Source organism: Phodopus roborovskii, unplaced genomic scaffold (genome assembly GCF_943737965.1).
Source record: "Phodopus roborovskii unplaced genomic scaffold, PHOROB, whole genome shotgun sequence".
NCBI lineage: Eukaryota > Metazoa > Chordata > Mammalia > Rodentia > Cricetidae > Phodopus > Phodopus roborovskii.
The window spans coordinates 15,716,122-15,730,359 of NW_026126517.1; the positions used below are offsets into that span (position 1 = coordinate 15,716,122).

Genomic DNA, 14,238 nt, shown 5'->3' on the forward strand with positions numbered 1-14,238 from the left:
AGTGAGATACCAGGGAAGGACACTCCAGCCCATGGAGCTGCCTGCAGGCTGTACACTGTGCTCCAGGGCCCCCAGCTGTAGAATCTAAGTCAGCATATCACAAAGACAGTTGCATACTCATTTTATTGCTGCACACTATTTACAATAGCCAAGAAAGGAGACCTGCATAAATGCTTATCAATGAATGAAGAATACATGTGATAGATATACACAAATGGAATTGTATTAATCCATAAAGACAAATAAAATAATGTCATTTGCTCATTAGTTGGAACTGGAGGTCATGTTAGATGAAATAAACCAGACTCAAATAAAAGTATTACCATGTTTTCTCTTATATACAGTTTTATCTTATATATAGCACGTGTGTGCTGTATATAAGAAAGAAAAGGTCTAAAGGAGAGAGAAGAACAAGTAGTAATGAGGAAAGGAACAAAACACCATACTTTCTCTTATAAAGAATCTAGGGGCAGGACAGTGGTGGCGCACACCTTTATCCTAGCACTTGGAAGGCAGAGGCAGGCATATCTCTGTGAGTTCAAGGCCACTCCAGTGAGCTCTGAAACAGCCAGGGCTACATAGAGAAACCCTGCCTTGAAAAACAAAAACATAACAACAACAAAAAGAATCTAGGTTTTAAAGAGCAAAAATGGGGCGAGAAAAAAAGAGGAAGGGGGGCTAGCAAAAGGGGGAAGGGTAAGAAACAGGAGACAGTAGTGGGAGAGGGCAATCAAGAGCAAGGTATAATGATATACATAAAAGTCTCATAACGAAATTAGTTATTTTGTATGCTAACTAAAAAGTTATTTTTTAAAACTAAGATAGCGAAATATTCAGTGAGAAACAGAAAGCTAAAATAAACCATGCTAGTACAAGAAACAGTGGTAAACTGCATGGTCTAAAGACAAATGTGTTATACGGTGAGAATGAAAATACGTTAAGATGTTTTTAACATGGAATCTAATGAAATACCAAGAGGCACCACAGAAAACAAGTCTTTACCAATGAGTATCAGCACTAACAAAAGGGCTGTGGCAGCCTAAAACTTCTTCCTGCTCAGTGGCTCTAGCTCCTTTGTTTAGGTTCGTCATCGTATCTGGCCTTTCAGCAGGTAGTGTTACTAGGTAAGAGGCTGGGTAGAAGCACAAAGAGAAAAACTAGCCCAATCATTTTTATCTAACTACAGTTAGTGTTCTCTCTCTCTCTCTCTCTCTCTCTCTCTCTCTCTCTCTCTCTCTCTCTCTCTCTCTCTCTGTGTGTGTGTGTGTGAGTGTGTGTGTGTGTGTGTGTGTGTGTGTGTGTGTGTGTGTGTGAATGCATGGAGGACTAGGGACAGCTTGTAGGAGTTGGTTCTCTCCTTCCATCATGTGGGTCCCAGTATCAAGCTCAGGTCTTTAGGCTTGGTGGCAAGCACCTTCACGTGTTTAAACACACAGCAGTGTCCCAAGTCATAGCTGAAATACAGAGGCAGAAGACAATCTGCACAGTTGGTTTCCTCATTTCCCTATGTGGATCCTTGAGATCGAACTCAGATCATTAGGCTTGGCAGCAAGTGTCTTCCCTCACTGAACCACTTGGCCCTCAAAATGTTAATTTACTACATCTTGACAAAAAAAAATTTTTTTTAGAATTATTTATTTAATGTGTTTGTGGGTTTTTGTGTTTTAGATTTATTCATCTTAATGTGAGTGCGTTCCCTTCAGAGGGCAGAAGAAGGCATCAAACTTTCTGGAACTGGAGTCACAGGCAGTTGTGAGCTGTCATGTGGACTCTGGGAATTGAATGTGGGTCCTTACCAGTGCTCTTAATCCATGAACCATCTCTCCAGCCTACTCCTAATTTTTTTTTAAGGGAAGTGTAATTAAGACCCTAAAATTCAACCATATAACCCAGACTTAGCATTAACTCCTGGCCAAACTTGTCTTACCTGTAACTCTCTACATCCTGTGGTTTGAATGTCAAATGCCCCATACCAGCTCACATGTTTGAACACCTGATCCTGACCTGGAGATGCTGTTTGAGAAAGTTGTGGAAACTTTAGGAGATGGAGCTGCGATGGAGAAAGCAGGTCACTGGGGTGAGCTTTGAGGTTCTGTAGCACAGCTGCACTTCCTCCAGACTCTGTTTCTTGAGTGCGGACACAGTATGTCCAGCCAGCCTCCTACTCCCTCCACCCCACCTCCCCTGTCAGCTGCCATGTCTTCCTAGCCACAATGGACTACATGCCCCTGGAACTCTAAGCTAAAATAAGCCCTTTCTCCCTTAAGTTGCTTTTGTCAAGGTATTTTATCATGGCAGGGCAAAGTGATTAAGTATATTCCAGATGTCAAATTATTTCATCTTAAATATCTCAACATCAATGAATTTTAAAAAACCCATTGCCAGCCACGACTGCCTCCCAGGACTCGGGAGGCAGAGGCAAGTGGCTCTCTGTAACAGCCAGGGCAGTTTCACAGAGAAGCCTTGTCTGGAGAAAAAAACAAAATAGAACAAAATGAAAATCAACCAGTGTCAGGGGTTGGTGAGACAGCTAGGCAGTTAAGAGCACTGACTGCCTTTCCAGAGGACACTAGTTCAAGGCTGAGCACCCAGCTCACAACCCTCTGTAACCCCAGTTCCAGGGGTTCCAATGCCCTCTTCTGGCCTCTGCAGACATTACACATGGTGCACAGACATGCATACAGGCAAAATACCCAATCACATAAAATAATAAAATAAAAAGTTAGGAAAAAACAACTGAAAATCCCAACCCCAGCATTCTATTTTTGTCCAGTTTAAATAAACTGAAAAGTTCACTAACATTCAGAAACCAAATTATGATGCCAGTATCTAATCAGTTCTAGGTAAAGTTAATGCTTCAACAATTTCATTGTCTAGTTTCATAATGACATCTAGTGGATTGAAAGTGCAACAGAAACAGTAAGAATAAAGACAACTGAAATCAGAGGGCTGTGTGGGCAAAGTTCACGGGACCAAATCAATAAGTCACCAAATGTCCTTTACTAAGTCAGCTTTTTTCAAGGAAAAAGAATGAAAAGATATACAAACTTTTAATCTTTCATAATACAAAGGCTATTTATAACCTGATTTCTTGCCTCACCTCATTTCTGTTATTTTCCTTTATTAACTATCAACTAGAAAGCCTCTCTTACTTATTCTAAAACAAACCAAGCACCTTTCACTGTTCCTATCTCAAAAAGTCTCTTGAATTTATCAATTCAATTAGCATATCAATTCCAAAGAATCAGTTCAATTCCATCTCTTGCATGAATTCTCTCTCTACTATTTCCTTAGAATTTTAAAATTTGGAATTCCCACAGCACAACTTTTTGGTCAAGTGCATCAAATATGTCTATGTTTATTAGCAGATTTGGGGTATAAGTGAATATATAGTATTATCTACCTAGAAATGTAAACCCATAGAGGGTCCTATTTCACAGATTAAAACACCCCCCTCATGACACACAACACAACAAATATAATGTGTTTGCTTGCATGCTGACTGATGTGTTCTAGCCATGCACTGTGTTCTACAGAAAAAAAATCCTTATTACAATGAGAGCTATACTTATAATCATGATGGCAAAGACTGGATCTGTCCTTCACTCTTCTATCTCTTATAATGTAACCAGTGTCTAGTTTAATAAAGTCTTCATTTTTTCTTTTTTATTAAGACAGAGTCTATGTAGCATCCAACTTTCTATTTTCCCAGCCTCCTGAAGGCCAACATTGTAAGTATGCATCACTCTATCTGACTCCTATTTATAAACCTTAAAAAGAAAATTAAATAATTATAAAAATGATTACTACAAATCACACAATGCCCCAAATAAAGAAAAAAGTTTGAGGCAAAAGAAATCTCAAAACAAAGTCTGAAGATGATAGAATGTGCCTTGTAAAGCTCTCTCTACTTATACATATAGCCCAATTTGATTATGACCAAGTACTGTATATGTGAGTAAAATCCTGAGTGAATGTGTGTTGTTGATATGAACACAGCCTTGTCAAGGACCCCAATGCCTTGGAAGTGGCAAAGTCTTCCCTGGGTGAGGTTCAGGGGGACGGCAAGTCTCTCGCTGCTCCATATGCAAATGTTGATAATGTTCAACATGGCTTTCTCCTCCTGGCCCAAAGACTATTCCCTTACAGAGATGGCTCCTGATATTGACTACATATGCCTCCTTGATCCAGCCCCATACCATATGCCCTGCTTCCTTGACTCAGCTGTATGCTATAATCTGCCTCACTGCTCAACTTCACAATAAATATGCTGAGCTTCCGGGATGCTGCAGCTTCTCCATCAGAGCACCCAATCCATTTGATCCTAGCTCTTCTGTACAAATGAGTCCCTACGCATTTGTCTTGCTGCCCCAGTTATGTCAATCCCTGAAGCTATGTAAGGACTCGGAAAAGTACATTAACTCGGGGTAAAATGCCTTTTATTTTCATGTGGTCATCATTTACCACATATATTTTTTTTTCTTTTCTTCTCACTATCTCTAAATGTGTGTTTTCAAATAGGCTAAAGAATAAGTAGAGGTAAACGACACATCAACAAAAGCTCGGATAACCAAGAAAGAAACTGACTGGATGGGGTATATGCTATTACTCACAATGCTTTCAATTTTAAGCATTAGATACATTTAAAAAGTCACTACAATTTTTTTCCAAGTATTCTGATAAGGTAAATAATTTACTATATTATTGCCTGACATATAGTGGATAATTTTATTGTGATAGTTTAAAAGAAAAAGGTAAACTAAAACAATAAATGAAATATTCTTTAGCTGCTTTGAATCCCTTAGCATCAAAGGTTAAGATCATTTCTGTCCATAGCTACTAACTGGCAATAGCATAAAAAGGACATAATTTAATATAATTGGGAATTCTATGTATTTTTACTTAAGACTCTTTCTAATAAATTTTGGATTCTAGACCGTTAATAGCTTTGTTTAGATAGTTCTACAATGTCTTATCAAAAACAAATTAATGTAAAGAAGATATTTATAAATAAGAAAGGTATGGTGGTTCATGTATATAACCCCAGCACTTGGGAGATAGAAGGAAGATAGTCTGGGCTCCACAGCAAGGCATTAATTATCAGCCAACCAATTCATAAATAAACAATTTTTGAAAAAGAAAGTAAACACTATCATACTAGTCCCTGGGGGGGGGGGAATGGCAATAAAAAAGTGAAGTTGGGACTGGGAAGATAGCTCCACAGGTAAAGAGCTTGCTGTGCAACTGCGAAGACTGGAGTTCAGATCCCCAGAACCCACTAAACAGCCAGGTAAGCTGGTGGTTTATGTATAAATCCCAGCATATGAGAGGCAGAGATAGGGAATGGGGCACCAGGCTCAGTGAGAGACCCCGCCTCAATAAACAAGATGGAAAGACAATTGATGCTAACCTCAAGTCCATGCATGTACACACACACCCATACATACATATACACCACACATACACACAAGTGAAATTAAGTATGTTAACTCCTGAGGGAAACTTTACAAATATAAAATGAAATGTACCTGTACTTACAGCTTGAGCTTGTTGTTCAAACAACCGATTCTGATTCTCTTCTCCGTCTTCTTCTGTTGCAACCCCAAGCACCTGCGAAGAGGGCAACATACAACTTCCCATAGCAGTGTTCGAATTGCTGGGGGAAACACTTGTCCTTTTAGGCGTTAAATGTGCTGAATTTGAACACTGCATGGCTATAGCGCCTTCCTTTTCTGCCTACACAAGGAAAAAGGAGGGAAAATGAGACTGTATTCCCATCTAGCACAAATAATTCCTTCTAGCAGCCGTAAGATTTTCAACCAGAACAATGGAGTGGGGGGCAGGAGGCCTTAGCTGACAGAGGAACTAACATTTACCAGGTACCTACCATGTGTTTATAATTTAACTAGACTATCCCACCTAGCTCTTCTACAATCCTGCAAGAGTAGGTATCATATCATATTGTGATGGTTAATTGTGGCTGTCAACTTGACTACCTTGGAATCAAGGAAAACCCAAGCAGCTGGGCACACCTGTGAGGATCTTCCTTGACTGGATGATTTGAGGTAGAAAGACCCATCCTAAACCTAGGTCACCTTCTGGCAGCAGCCTAAGTAAAAAGACATGGAAGAAGGAAGCTTTTGGGTTTTTTGTCTGCTTCCTCTCATTCTCATTGGCAAGTTCATCGTGTTGCTGAGGCACTCCTTCCCTAACTAGTATTAGAAGCTACTTCTTTGGGAGTTCAAAATAGACCAAAGAGTAGCAGCTCTCTAAGAATCTTCTGGGATTCCAGCACCAGATTGGGACTGCTGAGACATCCAGTTTCATGGATAAAATGACTACAGGATTCCTGCTTTCCATCAGAGAGAGCCACTGTTGAACTACTCAGACCATAGCCGGTGAGTTACTTCAATAAGTCTCCTTTATATTCCATTCCTTTATAGAGCCCTAATACACACATATTTACATAACACATACCATATAGATTTACATAAATCATACATATATGTATATATTGATTTATTTTTTGAGACAGGGTCTCATTATATAGTTCAGGTCTGGAACTCATGGCAATCCTCCTGCCTCAGCCTCCCAAGTACTAGGTATAAGCCACAATACTCAACATCTGTCTTATTTTATAGATAAAGAAACTATTACACAATCAGAAAAGTTAAGTAATTAACCCAAGGTCACATAGCTAGAAGGTGACAAAGAAGGAATTCAAATTTAAATCTGCACCCAAAATCCTGACATTCTTTTTCAGCTATTTAATGAAAGGAAAAAGGCAAGTCAGAACCACACAGGAATAAAAAGTTTCTCAACATGAAAACTGACTGTGCTCAGTAGAAAACTGGATTCTAACAACACGGAATCAAGAGAGAAATGATCTTGATACCGCCTCATAGCTTATCTCACAGCACACAAGCTTTCCATTCCAACCACCTCAACTTAGGAACTTACTGCTTTGCAAGACTTCTGAAGCTGTTGCTTTTTCCTCAGCTTAACTTGCTGATTTACCCGGTGCTTGACTTGTCTCTGAAAATGTTTCAAAGACTCTTGCTTTCTTCGTTGCTGCTCCTTTATTTCCTCTTCAATCATGTATGCTGAAGTCTTTAAAGAGAAAAGACAGAAAAAATGAACTTAAAAGTCATTGCCTTTGCCCACGAGGGATGTCATGAATGCAGAAAAGTTAGTATATAATTGTGAAGGACAAAAGTTTGGTTCTATAATCCAGTCTCCAGAGGAGCGAGAAAATCATAATTCAAAACCACTAATCTAAGTGTAGCTTAGTCCCAAGAACTCAAAGCAAGTCAGGAGCTTAAAAAAAAGAAATGGAATTTGTGAATGCTCATATCAAATCTTAATGCTTTATTCAACTAAAACCAAAGATGTCTCCATTAATTCTGAATGAACTCATCTTGACTCATTTGTGTTATGCTTCTAATATTAGTAATCAGTAGATATATTGTATTGCTCACCATTCACCACACATGTTCCCAATGTACAGTACCTTCATACTCAGAATTAGCCACCCCTTTCTTTGGGTGGAGGTAAGTATGTCACTATTATAGCCCCAGCTAGTGTGCAGCCCACTACATAGTTGATGATGACCTCAACCCCATCTGTCCAGCAAGTGCCTTTCCCTCCATTTTTCATGTGTAGCTTCTCTTTCACCCATCTAATAAAGGCCTTCTTAGTCTTCAAGACCATCCACACTTTCCTCTGAACTCTTATGCTATTTCCTCTGAGCTCTTATGCACATTTCATTTTAATATGGATAAGTTACTAACTCTCCTGCTAGGTTATGAATTTCTGAGTGCAGGACATTTTTAACACTCCTTTCTTTGGATAATGCTTAAACAGAAATTAGTCTTCAAAAAATGATATATCTTGGGCTGGAGAAATGGCTCAGAGGTTATGAGCAGTGACTGTTCTTCCAGAGGTCCTGAGTTCAACTGCCAGCAACCACATGGTGGCTCACAGTGCCCTCTTCTGGCATTCAGGCATACATGCAATCAGAACTCTGCATACATAATAAATTAAATCTAAAAAAAAGATATATTGTAACTGAAATAAATCAAGTCAGTGTCAAGAGTGACACTGATGCTAATTGATAAGTCTTTTCCCACACTGAAATTTAACTATCTATGTGTAAACAACAGAAGGTCTATGACTTCCCCCAACAAGGTCATTATTAAGCAACTTCTACTGAAGCTCTAGAATGTTCACCATGAGGAAACCCAGTACCAAAAAAGAATTCTGACTACTCTGACACTTCTTTATTAGAGGGAAGCATAGCTAGTCAAACTAGTCATATGGCATGGAAAGATATCCAGTCAGCCCCCAGGAATTCTAGTCATCCTAGCCCAAACACCACACATGAAAAAAGCCTTAGTGGAAATGACAGCCTACAAAGAACCAAGAACTCATAAGCTGTCCCAAATATATCTAGTTACTTAAGTCACTCAGCTGAGGCCCAGGATACTGAAGCAGATAAAAGACATGCCACTTTACTCTATGTAAAATCCTGACACAATATCTGTTTTATGCCACTATGTTCTGATATGGTTTGTATATAATGACATAATGGAGGGGGTGATATGCAAGAAAGATCATATATAAAACCATAGTAACTTTTCCAATATTTTAGTTACCAAAGAGAAATGAAGTTCTGAAGCTATGAGGCTTTTATGAGCCATGAAGACCCCTTGGACTTTTAAGTTCTTCTTTATAACAGGTATGTCTTTAGATTAGCCAAGTAGTCACTCACCATATCTTTGAATTAACAGTGCTGTGCCTGTTAATAAGGATGGGTTCCCATATTAAATATGCTGATGTAATAAAGAGTTCTACCAGATGCTTGATCAAACCCCCTTTGACCGGAAATGATTACAGAATTATTTAAAAGGAGGGAAGAAGATGATCTGTCCATGTTTCAAGTCTTTAATATTCTGAATTTGAGAAGTTAAACTATTTTAAACAACAGAAAAGGTGTTATGATAACAAATTTTGAGCAGTTTGTTGCTACTGACATTATAAAGGTATCTTAGTAATGTATTGAGCCAGTGAGATAGCTCAGCAGGTAAAGGCTCTGATAAGCAGACTTCCATCACCAACACCCACATGGCTGGAAGTGAACACCAATGTCCACAAGTCTTCTGAGCTCTACACTACATACACACACAAATAAATACATGGAATTAAAGTGTTGTAAAGTACTAATTTGTATTTATTGATTCCCATTTCACTCACCTTTGTCATGATTTTCCCCTCCTTCATTCTCTGTTACTAAAGAAATTTTGATGATATGTTTCATGCCTAGATTGTTTTAATTTGTTTGGATTGTTCCTCTAAATCTAATCTCTCCCTAACCCTGAAAACTGGCGTGTGTGGCAAGGGATATGTTTTGGGTTTGTTTTATTTTTTTGAGACAGTGCGTTACTATACCTGACCTGGAACTCCCAAGCTGGCCTCAAATTCACTGCCTCCCAAGTGCTGGGATAAAAGGTGTGTGCCACCACACCTAGCCATTTATAATTTTTTAACGTTAATATTTATCTTTTATATGTATGGGTGTTTCTGAGCACCACATGCTTGCAGAAGTTTAGATTCTCTGCAACTGGAGCTAAAAGCAATTGCTAGCTGCCTTGTGGGTGCTGGGAAGACTGGAAGAGCAGCCAGTGCAGTGCTCTTAACTGCTGAGCTCTCTCCAGCCCCACATTTATAATTTTTAAAATGTATTTTGTGTGGTTGTTTCTGTATGTACACACATGTGCATGCCATGATATGATCTTATGTGTGGAGATCAGAGAACTTACAAGAAGTTGGCTCTCTCCCTCCACCTGGTTTTGAGGCAGGGTTTTTTTCTCTTGTCTCTGCTACTTCCCTCCAGGCTAGCTGGCCCACAAGCTTCTGGCAGATTCTCCTGTCTCTGCCTCCCACCTCAATACAGTAGTGTGGGGATTACAAATGTACACCACCCCAACCAGCTTGAACCTGGATTCAAGAACCTCAGTTCATCAGGCTCGAACAAGTACTTCTACCTGCTAAGCATCCTCCAGAGCCCTTATATAATGTTTAAATGTGTCTTGTTGCTCCTCTAAAATCAAGAGCACTAAGAACATATTTTTCCCCATGTTCAGTACCTTCTCTATACAAACACTGCAGACTTCCTGCATTCCATACTTTCTGGGTATCTGTATATATTAGACAATATTTGCTTAGTATTTGTTCCCTATGCACAATAAAAGCTGAACAAAGACTAAGGAACAGTTTGTTGAAACACTAAACAAAAACCTTGCAAAACCGCCCTCATGTGTTAGCATGAGACTCGTGCAAACATCTGTAAGTGTAAACTTTTGAAAGGGTGTCCCTTCATCTAAATGCTTCTTCCTGTCTGCAGTTACTGTGCTTCTGTTCTTTCAGGGACAACAAGGACCATTTTCCTCATTCAGTCAACAAATAATCCCCAAAAGGCCTACTTTACACCAGAAGAGGGATGAACAAGAACTTTCCCTGTCCTTGTGCAATCTACAACTTTCTCAGCGTTTCTGTCAGGGTTAAAATCTTTCCCTTCTCTTTTCTTATTTCATTTTGCCTTCATCCTCATTTAAAACTTAAAAACTTTGAGTAACTAAAACATTTAAAGTGTGATCAACTGCCATTCATATTATGCTAAAATGTCTGGAAGATGTACACAGCACCTATGTCTTACACAGCAAACAATCAAGTTCGTGAAATGAACTTGCCTATTTTTTGGTCCACGAATTATGTCCTGTATAGTAAGTGAGTAATAAGTATTAAGTGATATTTGATTGTGCCAACAAAAGATGAGGCAAGTTTTGGGAAATACATCATGATTGTATAATTCCTATGCAAGAATATAATCCGTAACAGAATAGAAACAGCATCCTTCAGCTGTTCATCTCTAAGCACCACAAACTGAGAAAGCTAATTTTAAAAAGGCGGGCATGGATCACTGTATCTGGACTAACTGACACTCACATGTGCTGGGATTTCCGAGCAATTTCGTGAGGCAGGTTCCACCCATGCCCCAACTGGTACTATGGCCTGGTTCCTCTCAGCCAGCACTGCCAAAACGTCCTTGCTCTTCGTGGGGTTTAAAGCCAGGGGCAATTTTGTGGGATTCCGAGGCTTCTTGAGGGGCGCCATACCTCCTGGCATGTGAGTTCTGGTTAGGAGAAAGGAAAGAGAGAGGCAAGAAATAAAGACGGGCGTGAAATGGTTTGAAAATTACGTTCTGGAAGGAATGGGGGATGGCGGGGAGGATGAGCGAGGATTGTTTTGAGAGACGGAAAACTGCCCAGAGGTGAGCACAGATGGAGGGTGGGTCTGAGAGGATGACCAGCCGCGGCGAGAGCCGGTGCAGGAGGGTGGGGGACGCTGTGAGGCTCGGGCAGTTGGAGAGGGAACCTGTGAAGCCTGGAGCCTGCCGCGACCTGGACCTCCTCACACTCAAACTCCGCGGGTTGCTACGGAAAGCCGGGACAGCAAACCGCCTCTCCGCGTCCGACGCCCGCCCTGCCACTTCCGGGTTCGTGTCTTCCCTCTGGCTGGGAGGGTGAGAGGGGCGGGGATCCAGGCGCTGGGCTTCCGTCACTTCCGTTTCCTGCCCTTTGGATGGGAGGGTTAGAGTAGGTTGGCGAAACTGACCCACAGTTTAGGTTTTCCACTCCGTGGGCCCTGGCGCTGTAATCATCTCAGTTTTTAACCCCCCCCCCACACACACACACTTTGGAGATAGGTTTTCCTGTGTAGCCCTGGCTGTCCTGGCACTCTATATATAGATCAGGCTGGCCTTGAACCCAGAGAAACACTTGCTTCAGCCTCCCGAGTGCTGGGATTAAAGGTGTGCACCATCATCGCCTGGTTTTGTCATCTCCAACCTCCAAGAGGGGTGACTGGCATGATGTATGGGTGGGCAAGGGTTCTCAGTTGAAGAAAGCACCTGAAAAGCCAACAGTGGTTCTCAACCTGTGGCCCATGACCCCATTGGGTCACAAATCAGATACTAACAGTACAATTCATAACAGTAGCAAAATTACAGTTATGAAGTGGCAATGAAATAACTTTACGGTTGGGGTTCCCAGAACATGAGAAACTATTAAAAGATTGCAGTATTACGAAGGTTGAAAACCACTGGGCTAGAACAGCCTGCCAGGGCATTCTCAAAATATAGATTAAGCCAACAAAAAACCATACTGCTCCTTTATGCAGTTCATAAGGTTTACTGGAGAAGGATTGCTGGGCTCAAACTCACTGTGTAGCTCAGGTCTCGAACTTGCAATCTTGCCTTAGCTGTCCCAGTGGCTGATGTTTACAGGCGTGTGTCACCAGGCTCCACCTCAACATGTGTCCTTCAACAGTGAAGGGACATAGACAGGACATAGCAGAAAAGGAAACACTAAAGCACTTGGAGTTATTCTTTGTGTTTTGCTTTTATTTTGTTTTACTTGGTACTGGAAATTAAACCCACAGCCCCATACAAGCTAGTCAAGAACTATAGCCCCTGAAGATTTGTAAAAACTAAGCACTTTCAAGCAAAGGCTATATAAGATTATAGAACAAGCCATAATAATCTTCAAGGGAAAGTTTTAGGTATTTAATTGATTGTTTAATACATTTTAATGAGATCACCTAGGAATTTGAGGCTCCTCTTGCCCCAGCATCCCAAGGGCTAGAATAACAGGCATGCAACATCATTGAACCCAGGTATAAGAACATTCCAGGTAGGAGCTAGCAAGATGGATGGCTCAGTGGTTAAGAGAGTGCTTCCTGCTCTTCAAGAGGACCAAAGTTCAGATCCTGGCACCGATGTGCTCCCAATCTCCTATAACTCCAGCTCCAAGGATCCAATGTCCTTTTCTGTCCTTCTTAGGCCCATGCACGTGCGCACGCGTGCGCACACACACACACTCGCTCACACGTGTACATTTCAGGTGGAGAGTGAGCATTAATGTGAGAGCACTGACTGGTTGAGAAAAACAAAGGCAGCTGGTATGACTAGAGCAGGTTGAAAGGAGAAGACCTGAGATGTGCATGACAAATCATACAGAACATGTTAAGCACCCTGATGTGCTGAGATAGGACACCATTACAGGACTGTGAGCTGTTAAGTGCCAATTTGTCCTGATTTAAAAAAACACATTCTGTATGCTGTTTTGAGAATTAGGAGTGAAAATGAGGGAGGGAGGAAAGGCTAATTAAGAGGCTATTGCAATAGCTTCCTTGGGTATTTATGATGTCTTTGCCCACAGGTACAGTGTAGAAATGTCCAGAAAAGTAATGGGATTTTGAACATATTTGGGAAGCAAGATTTTCAGGACATGTTGAATATTTAGCTATAAATTTTGTGTTGTGGGTGTGACAGAGTGAGCAGTCAAGGAAAACTAGGGTTTTCTCTTGAGTGTACAGGATGGGACTGCTTTTTACTGAGGTGGTGAAGATAGTGAAGGAGTAGGGTTGCGATGGGAGAAGATCAGGAGTTCCACTTAAGTAATCAACATCCAAGAACATAATAGGACAAATGTGCCTGGAGGGAAGTTCTGATCTAACGGTAAATATGAGAATTATTAGCCTGTAGATTCCAATCAATGACTCCCTAGTCAATTCCTATAGACAGATGCCTGGGCAGGGTGAGTACATTCTAAAGAGACACTTGTGTCCCTAACTATGGCTATCTGGACTGTTGAAACAAAGTAGCCCCAAGAAATTGGACTTTCCCCCAAGAATCTCATGATTGGAGAAGAGAAAAGCTGAAGGCTGGTGCCAGCCATCAGGGAACTAGATTCCCAGAATTCAGGAAGAGCTTTCACAGAGTGCCAATAACCTGTCAGACTACCTTGCAGGAGACAGGACCTGAAATAACGATGGGTCAATAACCACACCTTGACCAGGATTGCTTAATTATGCCTTCTGTTTAAAACCTTATCCTCATGTTTGGACCCCTGATAGCTGGATCTCTTTGTCTCTTTTCAATATGATCACATTGAATAAAGCATTTTTTCTGCTTTTCTTTCACTTGTTTGTTGTCTATTTGTTTGTTGGGTTTTGGTTTTTCAAGACAGGGTTTCTCTGTGTAGCCTTGGCTGTCCTGGAACAGGACCAGGCTGGTCTCAAACTCACAGAGCCTCTCCCTCCTGAATGCTGTGGTTAAAGACATATACCACTTCCATCCAGCCATTTTCTGCTTTTCATTTTTAATTGGCTAATCAAGGA

The 14,238-nt window shown here is 40.8% G+C and overlaps 1 protein-coding gene across 1 annotated transcript in view; it reads right to left on the reverse strand.

Annotated features, from left to right (window-relative positions):
• Ccdc15 (coiled-coil domain containing 15) overlaps positions 1-11,543 on the reverse strand; it is a 53,754-nt gene extending 42,211 nt beyond the window's left edge. The window contains exons 1-4 of the mRNA XM_051196906.1: positions 11,434-11,543; positions 11,005-11,191; positions 6,961-7,110; positions 5,539-5,736 (exon numbers count right to left, since the gene is read on the reverse strand). Of these exons, the coding sequence (XP_051052863.1) occupies positions 5,539-5,736; positions 6,961-7,110; positions 11,005-11,184 (528 nt within the window). The 5' untranslated portion in view covers positions 11,185-11,191; positions 11,434-11,543. The remainder of the gene's footprint in view (positions 1-5,538; positions 5,737-6,960; positions 7,111-11,004; positions 11,192-11,433) is intronic.
• Positions 11,544-14,238: the final 2,695 nt, after the last annotated feature.